The 15,306-nt window shown below is 44.5% G+C and overlaps 1 protein-coding gene across 3 annotated transcripts in view; it reads right to left on the bottom strand.

The window, feature by feature from the left end:
* Positions 1-3,501: 3,501 nt before the first annotated feature.
* The window catches only part of atp8b4 (ATPase phospholipid transporting 8B4), a 248,513-nt gene continuing 236,708 nt past the window's right edge, over positions 3,502-15,306 (bottom strand). For all 3 annotated transcript variants that reach the window (XM_039772860.1, XM_039772859.1, XM_039772861.1), the window contains 3 exons: positions 13,283-13,421; positions 11,196-11,326; positions 3,502-9,125 (listed from right to left, as the gene is read on the bottom strand). In XM_039772860.1, coding sequence (XP_039628794.1) covers positions 8,847-9,125; positions 11,196-11,326; positions 13,283-13,421 — 549 coding nt within the window. In that variant the 3' untranslated portion in view covers positions 3,502-8,846. The remainder of the gene's footprint in view (positions 9,126-11,195; positions 11,327-13,282; positions 13,422-15,306) is intronic.

Here is a 15,306-nt window from a genome sequence, read left to right as displayed (position 1 = left end):
AGGGGCAGCCCGGCTGGCACCACAACATTTCATACAGTCGCCCTGTGTTCCTTCAACCAGTCCACGCCCAGCGTAGTGCCTCACTGGGACAGTTGCACATTCTTTACTCAAGTCAGAAGTCAGAAATTCTTGAACTTCTGTGAAAAGTTAAATATCCCCTTAAGACAAATAAAATGTCATCTATCTATCATATAGTGCCTTTTATATCTATATACAGTATATCTATATATCTATCTAGCTCTCCAGTTGGATTTTCATTCTCACTTTTCTCTAAATCAGAAGCTAACATTTCCTGTAAGTGTCTGTCCCACTAGCTCATGACAGCTGTTTTATCTGCTCTCATTCCACCATGTCAGTTGTTTATCCTAAAATTAATATCTATCATCTAACCCGCTATATCCTAACTACAGGGTCACGGGGGTCTACCTGCATGTCTTTGGACAGTGGGAGGAAACCGGAGTACCCAGTGGAAACCCACGCAGACACGGGGAGAAAATGCAAACTCCACGCAAGGAGGAGGCGGGAAGTGAACCCGAGTCTCCTAACTGCGAGGTAGTAGCGCTACCCACTGCGCCACCCCTTCTATATATCATACTGTAGTGTATTTTTATGTAGTTCTATATTATGTTTTGCATATGTGTTTATATATATTTAAATTGATTAATTAATTTATTTGTGTATGTAGTGCCTCTACTACCTGTCTCTGTCTGTCTCTTATATAGTGCCTTTCACATCTGTCTATCCATTAGTCCTATCAGTCATGTTGTGTTTTTTTATCTATTTTTATATAGTGCCTTTCACATGTGTCTATCCAGTAGTCATGTTGTGTTTTTATCTATTTTATATAGTGCTTTTCATATTCTATATATTGTCAGTATTATCTTTTTCCCGTGTATAGCACCTTCAGTGCCATCCTCATGCCGTGGCTTAATGTAATTCTGCCCTTCCCTACGCTTATTCGCACGGTGCGCACGCACTCAGGTTACCTGAGCCCCTCAGGCTCAGATGGTATTGCGAAGTGAACTTCGATTCCGCTTCCACTTTACTGCTCCCCATCGCCAGCCTCCCCTCACTTATATGAGGCAGGCAATGTCGCCCTCTACTGGCCACGTCCAATGGTACAACCATGTAAAATAACCGATTCATATTTTATTTAGTGTTATAAAGAAATCTGTGCGTGGACAGCGGCACGTGTGACGGTACTTGGACCCGTGTTCTGTCGCAGTGCTGACTGGAGTCCGTCAGAACCTTCTCCCTCGATTTGCGGAGGTCTCCTTCGAGTTTTCTGAAGGCTCCGAGGCTGTCGCGATGTACAGGATGGGTTCCCGCTTTCCCTTGTTTTTGTTGTCTCCTGGGAAAAGAAGACTCGGAAAAATAATAATGCATCAAACGATGATTACATTTAAATGTCCACACCCTGCTGAAATGCTCCACGAGTGCGGAGTGTGGCGTAGTGGTTAAGGCTCTGGACCTCCGACTCTGAGGGTTGTGGGTTCAAACGCCGCTACTGACGCGTTGTGACCCTGCGCGAGTCACTTCAGTTGTCTTTGCTCCAACTAGAAAAACAAAAGAAATGGAACCAAAGGTGTTGTAAGTGGCCTTGGATAAAGACATCAGCTAAAAAAAAAAAAAACTTGAGTGAATCAAACTTAAGACAACAAAGACGAGGTCGTCATTCGTAAACAATATATTCTTTTTTTAGGTTTGGTTGGAATAAAGTATCTCACAGTATTTACACATTGGTGTTTTCTTGTTTTTATTAACAATACAATAAAAGAGCCAAAACTCTTTGCTTTGAAAACTCATGCATTATTTTAATTTTTCAAACAAAGAAGAAAAGAGAACTGACTGAACTTTCACAAAAGTTAACAACCGAGTTTTTTTTTTAAGTTTATTTTTTAATTATTTATTCTTCTGGAACAATAAAAAAGAGAAACCAGAGCCGAGCTTCATATCGCTGTGTGGAGGCTAGAGTTCTGCTGATGCGAGTTATGAAAAAAAAGAAACAAGTATATACAGAGTAATAACAGTAAAAAAATAATAATAATAAATAAAATAAAAGGCTCAGATCAGTAGAAAAAACGCACACGAAGATTGCGCCCCAAAGGCGCCCAGACAGCTGATGAGGTAAGGCTTAGCAGTCGGGGGTCCGGACGGGTGGGCAGCTCGCTGTCTACACACCCGCACCTTTCGACATTCTGGACTGCTGTTTTTCAAGAGTACTTTACAAAGTTTGGAGTATTAAAAAGAAGGTCATTGATGAAGCAGAGAAGCGACAGAAACGTCGAGAATAAAAATGACAAATTCCCAGTGTCTTAGTATTTTGTCAGCTTTTCCGAAGGATTTTTTTTTAAAGGCACAGATCATCCCTAACGGTCAGCACTTCGTCTCGAGAAGACGTGGCGTCGGGTTGGCATTAAGGATCAATGGATGGATGTTCGGCCCCCAACACCCCAAAGTGAAACCAAATTGTGTTTACCGGGCACCTAAAAAATGAAGATATCAGACTGGACAAGCCCCGTTGGAAATTTCAATTTGACAAGAATTAGGGACAATCGTAGCAAAATAAAATAACAATATAAACAGCATTTTTAACCATTTGGGACAGCAGCCAGCTTCACTGTGACGCTCCTCAGGACTAACTGGTTTGAGAGATGGAAGGATGGATGGCATTACAGTTTGTTACGGGTTATCATTGACGTCCGGTTTATACGAAAGAGGAAGAAAAAGTCACTGCAAGCAATTGTGAATATTTGGGTGAAATAGAACCCCACTGCTCCACTCCATCTGAACTAGTGGGGTGCTGAGTTATCACCCATTGCATGGCTGCACTCGGGTCCTAATCTGGATCCTGAGTTGGTTTGTCGTGTGGTGAGTGCGGCAATGTGCTGTATCAGTGCCTGTTCCCAACCTCTTCTCTTTATCTCGACAGGCATGGCGTACGTCGTACAACTGCAGGATCAGCGTGCTGTTTGACATCAGAGAAGGTCAAAGTGAAAGAATCCTTCAGCTAGACACGCGATAAAGTGATGGGGAGAACGACCTGGGGACATGCGACATGGAAAAGAGCCTGACAGAGAGCTGACGAGTGACGGGGAGGCGAGGAGAACCGAGGCAGTGACAAAGGCAACGACAAAGGACACGAGGAACCCAAAAATGTGGGGAGCATCTTCCTTCTTCATCAACACAGAAATAAGGCAGGGACCCGAGATGCTGTGCAGCCCACCCTCAGGCCACATGCATGCGGGGAAGAAAACAGAAGCATTAAGTGTTGGTGTAGTCTAGAGAGCTAAGGGTGCATCTATCTATCTATCTATCTATCTATCTATCTATCTATCTATCTATCTATCTATCTATCTATCTATCTATCTATCTATCTATCTATCTATCTATTTATCTATCTATCCTGCCTACTATACTAAAATTAATATCTATCTATCTATCTATCTATCTATCTATCTATCTATCTATCTATCTATCTATCTATCTATCTATCTATCTATCTATCTATCTCTCCTGCCTACTATACTTTGATAGATAGATATTAATGTATCTATCTATCTAGATTTTAGTTGGATTTTCATTCTCACTTTTCTCTCCATTAGAAGCCGACTTTTCCTCTAAGTGTTTGTCCCACCAGCTCATGACGGTTCTTTCCTACTCTCATTCCACCACGTCAGGTGTTTCTTTAAACATTTCCTTTTTCCAGAATCTTAACAAGTATCCAAAGTCTCCAGTTCATATCAGGGTTCAAATGCCAGGCTAGTGACAGTCTGTGTGGAGTGTGCATGTCTCTCTGTGCCAGTGTGACTTTTCTCCAGATACTCCTTCTGTGCCCACTACCATGCCCCCATCTCCCCCCCATACACCAAAGATGCCAAAGTTAACTGGCACCTCAAAATGTGCTCAGTGGTATCCCACTCAGAGTTGGCAGTTGCCTTGCACTTGAGGCTACAAAGAAAGGCCTAGTCTCCCTGCGACTGCATAATGGAGAAAGCGGTTGGAAAAAATGGCTGGATGGATTTGCTAAAATGATCTTTTAATATAAATCTACTAATTACAAAATCTATAGTTGTTGATTGGACAAGCATACTTAGCAGGTAATTAGCAAACTGTATGCGACCCTTCCACATCGATTCCGACGTTAAATGCCGACTCTGTACGACCCAAAAGGTGACAACCCGTGACCCCTACTTCAATAAATTATGGTGTGGACGAAAATACTTTTGCAGACAACGTGAAGATGCAAGTGTGGACGGAGATCATTTTAATTTAAAAGCACTTTTGTTAAATGAAAATTTAGTAGTGTGGATATTGGATATACCCTCCTTAGGATGCCCCCCTTTGTTCTCCTCATGCATTACTTCATCATTTTGGGGCTTAGTTTGTCCAGAAAATGAAATCCTACCAAGATGACTGGACAGGAAGCCTGTCAATCATTGGAAAGTGGACGGGCATATTGGCATCACTGTCTGTTCTAACAGCAGCTCACTTGAGATGATCATCATGGCGTACATCGAGAGCAGACAGGCTCTAATCTGGATGTGAATGACGGGGGACGGCGACTGGTCGGTCAAGGTCGATGCTTTATTTTTGGATGGAATGTAAAGTACAAAACCCCATGACACCTGCCAATAAAAGAAAAGTAAAAAAATGATGTAGTTCAAGTGGGCCCAAATCAGAATTTCCTTTCCTGAGGTCTCCACAAACCAAGGTGGACAGAAGATTACACCCCATTGAAACAAGGCCTGACCAGCTACAGCAGCTCAAACATGCTGGTGAAGACCACAATGAATGATTAGTGAATGCCTACTCAGAGGGGCTCAGCCCTGAATTTAGGTTCACATTTTGGGTGCGGGTGTGTAGTATCTCCCATCACACTGGTCCTCAGTGAAGTGAAGTTACCACAAGTGGTGACAATCCCAATGGAAAGGCACTCAGCGAATACCAGGATGGACCTCCATTTAGATCGGAGGATACAGTGTCACCCCTCCCCAGAAATGCATGCGTGACCCCCACCAAAAGAGATTAGAGCTAACCATTCCTCAATTTGTCAATGACCTCAAGAGAATAGCAGCCAGGAAATACTTGAGTGGGCTTCACATTCAGTTTGGGCTGCAAGCTCAACTACAGAATGGAGGTGTTCAGGAGATTTAGGCCATAACTCCAGAAATACAAGATTGGTCCTCAACGAAACTAATCTTCCACTTGATGCCCCCAACGGTTGGGCAGACTTGAGTGGACATGGCACTGTGAGCTGCGGCGAGGACAACAGAGTCTAAATCCACAAGGATGTTGGATTGGTCTCCATTGATAAGATGGCTGCCCCATTATGACATGTTAATAACTGAGGTGGCAATGACTGAATAGCACTGAGGAATTCCAAAGGTCCATAAGTGTAGATGTGTGGTGGCTTCACCTCTCTAAATTCATAAGGATACACCCCAGGTCTCCGGGGAAGCGAAGGCCCACTGTTTCCGAGACTGGACCCTAGTGAAGTGAATGGCAAACTTTACTCACAAGTCATTAATCCAAATCATGATCCTAACGGGGTCCGATTCTCTTGACGGGGGATATTCACACGTTTGTACGCCTTAAATTCAGTCAACTAAAGGATTCCATTTTTGGTGAATTATTTTTCATTTTTGACCTTATCCGAGAAAGTCAATTTGATTTACCGTTTTGATTACATGCTGCTCCCGAGACGCATCGTCATGACAATGACACCACGAAGATGTCACTGTGAAAATGTGACGAGTTTCCTATACGTGACTCTGGTGGAAACATTCAGAAAGAATATCTTTGTATTTTGCTATTACTGTGTGAATTTATGAGTGTTCAGGTTGCGTCTGTCCTTTGCAACCCAAAATTTCTGCACCAGTCATGTCCAGAACAGTCACCAAGGGAATGATGGGATAATTATAATTAAAAACATTTCATTTTTAAATAAGAAGTTTCTCTTTAGGGATGAATATGTGCATGTTAAAGACTTTTAATTTGTTTTAACAGTTTTGGGACGTCCAGATAATACTAAAGCATTTGAATATACCATTTACTTAGATTCTGATTGGTGGAAACTGAACTGCTGCTTACACTGCATTATGCAAATGAACCCCCTTTATTTAAGGCCACTGCTTTGTTATCTTAGTCAGTTGTCTACAGAGAACTGATAGAGCGCACCTGGCCGATTCCTTCACGCTTGACGTAATAAAAGACGGCCATCTTGAATTTCATTACTGATCGTAACTCTTCACTATTCTCCCTAATTACATCCACCCTGTGCATACATAATGTCTCGTTTGTCTACTGCAGCTCACTTATGTTTCCAGTTTGCCCGAGCGGTAGGTTTGTTTTCTGATTGTTGTCATTATTGGTTCTTCTGTGCTGTTATTTTGTCATCCTTTCACCTGATTTACTTCACTTTATACATTTTTGAGGTCATGCTAGTGATTCTCGATGTTTGTGGTTGTTTTAAAGTATATATTAATCATTTGTTTCCTTCTAGCCTCACCATTTTGTGTAGTTTTGTTTATCAGTTACTATGTGGTCACTCAGGAACGGAGCAACGTTAGGGGTCATGAGGTATAAAAGTCCATTTCTGGCATTACTTGATTGTCCAAGGTTACGGATTTCTCAAAAAAAAAAAAACAAAATCAAGGTTCGATTGTGTGATTCAAGTTCTTAAGACTTTATTTTCGCTTCTGATTTTCGACCATGAGGTTTTGACACTTGGTTTTCTTTCATTTTTGGTTTTGCCTGTCACTGTGTACAACTCCTCTGTAACCCCTGTCCTTTCTTTTGTCTCCACGATACAACAGTTCCTAACTTTTGCTTTGTCTTCCGACTTTTAAATAACATCCTGTGTTTTGACTTTGTTTGCTATGATCACCTGGGTGGGTCTCTTTGCTTTCCCCGATTACATCTCTGGCTAAGAGATCATCTCCTGGTCTTTTTGGTTCCTCTAAATCGTTGCTTGTAACAACCAGTGTTCACATCCTGAGTGGAGGCGTCTAATAATGACAACTTCCTCTTAAAAAACTCCACAAGAATACGAGATTTGACCCCAGTGAAATGAATGCTGACCTTTCACCGCAAAGTCAACCATCCAGGAGTGCCAGTGCTAGTTATTTTCCGCTCAAGGCCAAAGCTTATTAGTGTGGCAACCGACTGTTCGGTAGCTAACCTGTGTGGATGGGTTATCCTCCCTTATGATCGAAAGTCTGATTTTCCATAATGGTGGCACCGGCCCTGCATTCAGGCGACCCCAACAGAGGAGAGCCATAATCCGATTCTCAAATGGCCTTGGCGTTCAATGTTTACCTTACAAATCCGCATCTGAAACGGTGATAAGTAATAATACCGACTCAATGCTCAAGAACCTCCACAAGAATACAATATTTAACAGCAGTGAGGTGAACAATGACCTTTTACCGCATGCCATTTTTGCAGGTGATCCCTACAGAGGAACCATGAGGCGATTCTCGAGTGGTCTCGACATTCACTTGTTACTGCGCCTTGAGTGGAGGTGTGTCATAAGCCCGAGTTCCTCTGAAAACAAAAACTCCACCTGAATGCAAGATTGGAGTCTACAGAAATAAGGGCTGACCGTACCTCACTTGCTGATAACCGAGGTGACAAACCCAATAGAAGGGCACTGGTTGGCTCAAGTGGATCTGACATTTAGGGTGGGCTGCAGCAAAGTCTTTAGATTTACATCCTAAATGGACGTGTGAATTGCTCCCAATCAAATTCAGAACCACACATGGCTGGTCCCTTATTAAACAAGAGATCACCTTTCACCACAAGTTAATAGGAAGATGACGACCATAAGAGAGATGCAGCAGGTCGATACTCAAGTGGACCATGGAGTCACACCCAGACTGCCCACCCAACCCAGCTTCAGAAAAATTCCAGACTGGTTCCCAGTGAAGAGAGAGTTGGTCATTTGCCACTTGTTACAAACTCAAAAGATCATTACTGAGTGGACACTTGACACTTGAGTAGATCTGATATTCTGTGTGCGCTGCGCTCTAGGGCAGGAGGTTCACATCTCAAATGGAGAGGTGGAAAGACTTCTTGCTAAATCCAACCCTGCTCCAAAGGATACGAGGAGGGTTTCCAGTGACGTGATGGTTACCATTTTCCACATGACATCGGCGGTGGTGGAAACTCAACCATGCTTGACATTCAACGTGTGCTGTACCGAAGGCCACGCGTTCATGTCCTGAGTGGAGGTGTGTCATGAGGGTCCCCCACCCAACCCAACTCTACAAGTGGGGTTTCTCAGACAAACAAGGGCTCATTGGGTAACAAGAGTCAAAAATACAGGCTCTGTGCCCTAACTGAAGGGTGAGGAGAAGATCCTCAAACAGGTCTGACAATCAATGTGTGCTGCACTAATGGATGTAGGTTTACATCCCCAAACCCAAAACCAGAAGGATACGAGATTGGTCCTCATTGAAATGAGGGCTATCCAGTTACCACATGTTGATAATCCAAGTAAGGACCCCAAAGTAAAGGCATCGAGGGGAGTTGATGGTTAAGTGTGCTCTGCCAGGGCTCAAAGCTTCAGGTCCAGAGCGGAGTTGTGTCACAGCATCCCACCCAACCCATCTGCTGTGAGTTCTCCTGCCCGGCGACCGACAGCATGAGAATTCTACCCCAGTGCCACCTCTCTCGTGACATTCCTGAATTTGTTTCTCCATTTTATCACAGAACCCCTCGTGAAGATGGCACATGGAATTCCAAGGACTGGACTCTCATGCTCTGGGGTCCATCTCCTGATGGCAAGGCACCGTCCAAGCACAGTGCAAAAGACAGACTCTTCTGGAAGCGGAGGCACGCCGCTACTGGTGTTGCTGCTTGGGGGTCCTGTCAGCACCTGTGGGGTCTGTCCGTTTCTTAAGGAGATTCTCAATCCAGCTGGTACTGTTCTGGATGCGACCCCCTGGCGTCATTGAGAAGTGGCTGGTGCCCTTCATATTCTTGCCAGAGGTAATCAGTTCTCCGTAGCCCTCCTGGTGTGCAAAGGCATAGGCTGAGCGCCTGGAGCTTGTCCTGCGGACGCGCTTGAAGTTGTGCTCCAGTGGACGCTGCTTTCTTCTGGCCTGCTGCATGTGTCGCACCTGCAAGGAAAACAGAAATGATCAGAAATGCTTGGGAAGTGGAAATTGATCAACTAAACTCAAATTACAGGAACACTTTGAAAACAAATCAGATCTCAATGGGGAAAACAAATCCTGCTGGCTATCTCTACAGATATGGACTGATATGGTGATGTGTGAGGAACGAAAGGGTGGCACATCGTGTGATGGAAATGAGAATGATCAACCTACAGAGGGCTGAATTCAAAGACACCCTGAAAATCAAATTGTTAAAGAAATGATGTGGCAGGCAGGCTCGTCCATTTGGCTGAAATGTCATTGCAGCAACTCCAAATCATACTCAGTAGTTTGTATCCCCACATGCTTGTATGCATGTCTGACAACGTCCTAATGAGACGACGGTTGGTGTCCCGGAGGATCTCCTCCCAGAACTGGACCAGGGCATCACTGATCTCCTGGACAGTCTGAGGCGTCGGATGGACCGAAACATAATGTCCCACCCAGAGGTGTTCTATTGGATTGAGGTCAGGTGAGTGAGCGTGGGGGCCAGTCAATGGTATCAACCCCTTCATCCTCCAGGAACTGCCTGCATACTCTCGCCACTTGAGGCCAGCTGGGCATTGTCGTGCAACAGGAGGAACCCAGGAGCCACTGCACCAGCATAGGGTCTGACAATGGGTCCCCCTGATACCTAATGGCAGTCAAGGTGTCGTTGTCTAGCCTGTAGAGGTCTGTGTGTCCCTCCATGGATATGCCTCCCCAGATATACCATCACTGACCCACCACCAAACCGGCCATGCTGAACAATGTTACAGACAGCATAACGTTCTCCACGGCTTCTCCAGACCCTTTCACGTCTGTCACATGTGCTCAGGGTGAACCTGCTGTCATCTGTGAAAAGCACAGGGCGCCAGTTGTGGACCTGCCAATTCTGGTATTCGATGGCAAATGCCAATCGAGCTCCACGGTGCCCATTAGAGGACGTCTGAAGTCTGTTTCTGATTGTTTGGTCAGAGACATTCACACCAGTGGCCTGCCTGCTGGAGGTCATTTTGTAGGCTCTGCCAGTGCTCATCCTGTTCCTCCTTGCCCAAAGCAGTAGATACCGGTGGGTCCTGCTGATGGGTTAAGGAACTTCTACGAGGGGCCCTGTCCAGCTCTCCTAGAGGAACTGCCTGTCTCCTGGAATCTCCTCCATGCCCTTTAGACTGTGCTGGGACACACAGCAAACCTTCTGGCAATGGCACGTATTGATGTGCCTGCCATCCTGGAGAAGTTGGACTACCTGTGCCACCTCTGTAGGGTCCAGGTATCGCCTCATGCTACCAGTAGTGACACGGAGCGTAGCCAAACACAAAACGAGTGACAAAACAGATGAGGAGGGAAAAATGTCAGTGGCCTCCACCTGTTAACCCGTTCATTCCTGTTTGGGGGTCGTCTCATTGCTGCCCCTCTAGTGCACCAAAGCAGCTGAAACTGATGAACAAACCCCTCTGCTCCTTCACTGACCAGATCAATAGCCCACAAATGTCAGTGACTCGATGCTATACTCTCATTCAAAAGTGGGCCTTTCATTTTTTGAGCAGTATATATTTGGCTCTGCGGTGGGCTGGCGCTGTGCCCGGGGTTTGTTTCCTGCCTTGTGCCCTGTGTTGGCTGGGATTGGCTCTAGTGACCCTGTAGTTAGGATATAGCGGGTTGGATAATGGATGGATGGATATATTTGGCTGATTGGCCCGTTTTCATCAAAACATTTTTGTGTTTTTAATTCTTAAGAGCACAGCAGCAAACTACAAAAAAAGATCTCCAGACACAGCTCTGTGGAGGAATCTGCTCAGGGTCTTTGGTGCATTTCTACCTAAGACTGAAGAAGAACAGCAGACCTTCTGTTGCAGGGACACATTACTGAGATCCAGTGGCCTACTTTATCAGGACGTAAAAAATGTCAGCAACCCCGTCTGCTGCTCCACGGAGTACACCGGCAGTTTGATTCTTCTCCATGTACCTGCCTGGCTTCCAATCTCAAAACACATCTTGTCTGCATGATGGAAGATTTCAAGATGGAGTAAGTGGGAATGACAAACACCATACCTTATCTGTCAACGTGGGATTCAAGTCAATCCTCAGGAACCTCAGAGCCACCACCGGCATGACACACACCGCAGTGGTCAGCAGGATGACCAGCCAGACGCTCTTCTGGGATAAGGAGTTGCGAGCAATTCCTGAAAAACAGAGATTCTACTTAGCAGCCTGGAAGTGTGTGGGACTCGTCTGTTTCAAGGACTGTCACGGATCAACACTGATTACTGGAAGCCACAGGACGCCAAATAACAAATTTACATATTGATGTGCTAAATTCACTTGAGAGACGTCTCTGAATCGCGTTCAAAATTTTACTCCGTGTTTCACATTCGATAGAGAATTAAAAAAAATCAATGAAATGTACCTCACAATGATCTGTTGTCCACTTCTAGGCCTGGCGAGTGCTTTTTGAGATATCTCACTTTGACGTCCTATGAATTTTAATACACTTCCAAAACTGACTTTCCTTTCTCTGTAATAGCTGATTGTATTAGCTGGCTTTGGGCTTAGGGGGGCACCGTCACACTGGAATAGAAACAGGCCTTCCAGGAACTGTTGCCACAAAGTCGGAAGTACGCAATTGTCTAAAATGTCTTTGCGTTAACGGGACCCTTCACTGGAAACAAGGGGGTGAACCCAAACCCTAACAAAGAGCCGCAGACCATTATGTACACTACCTCCTCCACTAAAGTTTACAAGGGGCATTATGTGGTCCCAGGGAGAGCATTCGCCTGGCATCAGCCAGACCAAGATTCATCTATCAGACTGGCAGATAGTGAAGCGTGATTCCTCACCCCAGAGTCCAATGGCGACACTTGGCATTGCACATAATGATCTTTGGCTTATGTGCAGCTGCTCATTTCATGAAGCTCGTGATGGACAGTTCTAGTACTCGTGTTAATTCCTGAGACAGACTGGCACTCTGCTGGGAGGGATGCCACAGAAGGTAGGCAGTTTTTACTTGCTTTGAACTTCAGCACTCAGTGGTCCCGCTCCGTGAGTTTGCATGGTCAACCACTTTGTGACTGAGCTGTTGCTGCTCCTCGACGTTTTCCCTTCGCTCTATTAGCACCTACAGCTCTAGCAGAGCGGAAATTGAAGGTACTGACTTGTGGCAAAGATGGCATCCAATGACAGTGCCATGTTTCAAGTCACTCAGCTCTTCAGTACGATCCATTCTGCTGCCAATGTTTGTCAATGGCATTGTGAATGCAATCATTTGGAGGGGTGTCCATGCATAGTGTGCCACACATACAGTACCAGGCTACTGTGAACAGCCTTTTCAGGAAGTTCTTAACTCTACTTTAAGATATTATGAAATGTATTTGGGTGACAGAGTGGGTCGGCACTGCCAGCTGCTTCCTTATGGCTCTAGAGACTTGGGTTCAGTTTCCTGCCAGTACGGAGATTACACATTCTCACTGCATCCATGTCGACTTCCTCCAGGTACCTCAGTTTCAGCTGGCAGTTTAGAATGACTGGTACTTTATGAGTGTGCCCTGTGATGGATGGGCATGCATGCAGGTTTGGTTCCTGCCTTGATATTGGTTTGCTGTGACCCTGAACTAAAAAATCTTAAGAGACTCTCACAAAAGTTCTATACATTTGACGTCTTGAAATGGTTTTACGTTTCGAGATATCAGAACATCAATTGCGCCTGCATTGGTCAGCTCTCCTAAACTTGAAGTGCATAGGGCAGTGGCATCCTGGTCAGTGATGTGACCTCACTGCTCTCTGTCTGTCTGTATTTTGTTCTTCCTGTGTGGCTAAAAGTTAGCGTTTGATTCTTTGGTTTCCCCTCCACATCCCATAAAAATTCAGGGTAGGCTAACTGACAACTCTAATAAATCATTATGAGCAAGTATGGCTGTGCCCTGTGATGCACTGGCATCCCGTCTAGGGTGCCCAGTGCTGCCCTACATATTGTGGAATACATAGGTGTGAAGATGGATGGATGGTTAAAGGCATTTCATTCCGAGTGCTGATTCATGAGACCGAATTGAGAGTCAGACAACAGACTGATATTCTTAAAGCTGTGGCACAATGGCACTGCGCTTGAAATGGACAAACGGGCAGAGGTCACCAACAAGACTCACCAACAAAGGGAAACTGACTGGGAAACATGTCAAAAATTCCATCGCTGTGCAAGAAGAATAAAATGGAAAAATAAACTGCCACACTGCCCCATATAAAAAAATGATTGACCGCCGTCCAGTAGTTGGTGTCTAATCCGATCTGAAAGAACACACACAAAAATATACATTACTGTCATTCATATTCCAGATATTGATTAGAATTATAAAATATACACGGCTTCAATGTATTGTTTATAAATATGACACATATAATAGTTATAGGATTATAACATGGGCGGCACGGTGGCGCAGTGGTAGTGCTGCTGCCTCGCAGTTAGGAGACCCGGGTTCGCTTCCCAGGTCCTCCCTGCGTGGAGTTTGCATGTTCTCCCCGTGTCTGCGTGGGTTTCCTCCGGGCGCCCCGGTTTCCTCCCACAATCCAAAGACATGCAGGTTAGGTGGATTGGTGATTCTAACTTGGCCCTAGTGTGTGCTTGGTGTGTGGGTGTGTTTGTGTGTGTCCTGCGGTGGGTTGGCACCCTGCCCAGGATTGGTTCCTGCCTTGTGCCCTGTGTTGGCTGGGATTGGCTCCAGCAGACCCCCGTGACCCTGTTCGGATTCAGCGGGTTAGACAATGGATGGATGGATGGATGGATTATAACATACTGTATATATATATCATGTATTGTTTATAAATATAACACATATAATAATCATAGGTTTATAAAATATATATATATATATATACAGTACATGCCGTGTATTGCTTATAAATATATAACATATAATAATTATAGGTTTATAAAATATATATATATGCCGTGTATTGTTTATAAATATAAAACATATAATAATTATAGGATTATAAAATATATATATACACCATGTTTTGTTTATAAATATTAAACATATAATAATTATAGGATTATAACATATATATATATACCATGTATTGTTTCTAAATATAAAACATATACTAATTATAGGATTATAACATATATATACATCTGCCATATATTGTTTATAATTATAAAACTACAACAATGTGAACAAAAACACAAAGGCAATTCACTATTTGTACTTTTCACCAGTAGGTGTCACTGTGCAGAGACATCAATCGCTCTAAGTAGCATTTTCTGATGTGCTCCGCTTCTGTACGCGCGCTGCAGTTGTTGGACAGCCTTAGGTTTCATGGCCCTGCACAGCACCTCGCTGTTCACAGTCCTCCCTCACAATGAAGGTCTCAGACAGCCATTAAACAAACCTCCAGGACAGGATCCTGTCTCAAACTCCATCAGCGAGCTGGCAGAACTGGTTCTTACCCTCAATGCCTTCTCTTCTGATAACAACATTATTCAGCAGATCAGTGGAGTTGCAGTGGGCACTAGAATGGGCCCTAGCTGTGCCAACGTCTTTGTCGAATGGGTGGAAGATTGTGCCTGTTCTTCCTACCCAGGTTATCACCAATTGTGTTGGTGCCAACTCCTGTTCTAGAAGCCAGCTACAGGAACTCATTAATGTTTTTAATAGTTTCCATCCATCGCTCAGGTTTTCGGATGACCAGTTTTTGATATCAGCCTTTCAGCTTTCCTGGAAATAAAGCTCTGTCTATCACAAACCAACGGCCTCACACAGTTACCTTCTCTATGGCTCCTTCCATCCCTGGAATACTAAAAACTGCCGACCAGTTTCAGAACTCCTCAGACTTCACCACCTCTGCAGTGATGAGGTGAGAAGTACTCTTCTTCGATAGAGGATACCCTTCTCATATTGTGCACAGGGCCCTTAATCCAGCCAGGAGTAGACCTCATATCATCCATTCCAAGAGGAACCCCAATGATGAAATCCACACCCCGTTGGTCCTCCCATTCTGTCCTAACCCTCTGTCTCTCCCACAGATCATCAAACAAAATATCCCCATTTTGCAGACTGATCCTTCCACTGGAGCCTTTTTTGCCCTAACGCTCTCTTGATTTCCTTTCATTGACCACCTAACTGAAGCTAACTTGTCATCTACAGCTCGCTACACAGAGGAGAGCCTCATT

Source organism: Polypterus senegalus, chromosome 12 (assembly GCF_016835505.1).
Source record: "Polypterus senegalus isolate Bchr_013 chromosome 12, ASM1683550v1, whole genome shotgun sequence".
In the NCBI taxonomy this organism is placed as follows: Eukaryota; Metazoa; Chordata; class Cladistia; order Polypteriformes; family Polypteridae; genus Polypterus; species Polypterus senegalus.
The sequence above is the reverse complement of the archived record's forward strand: the minus strand, read 5'-3'. Positions and strand labels throughout refer to the sequence as shown.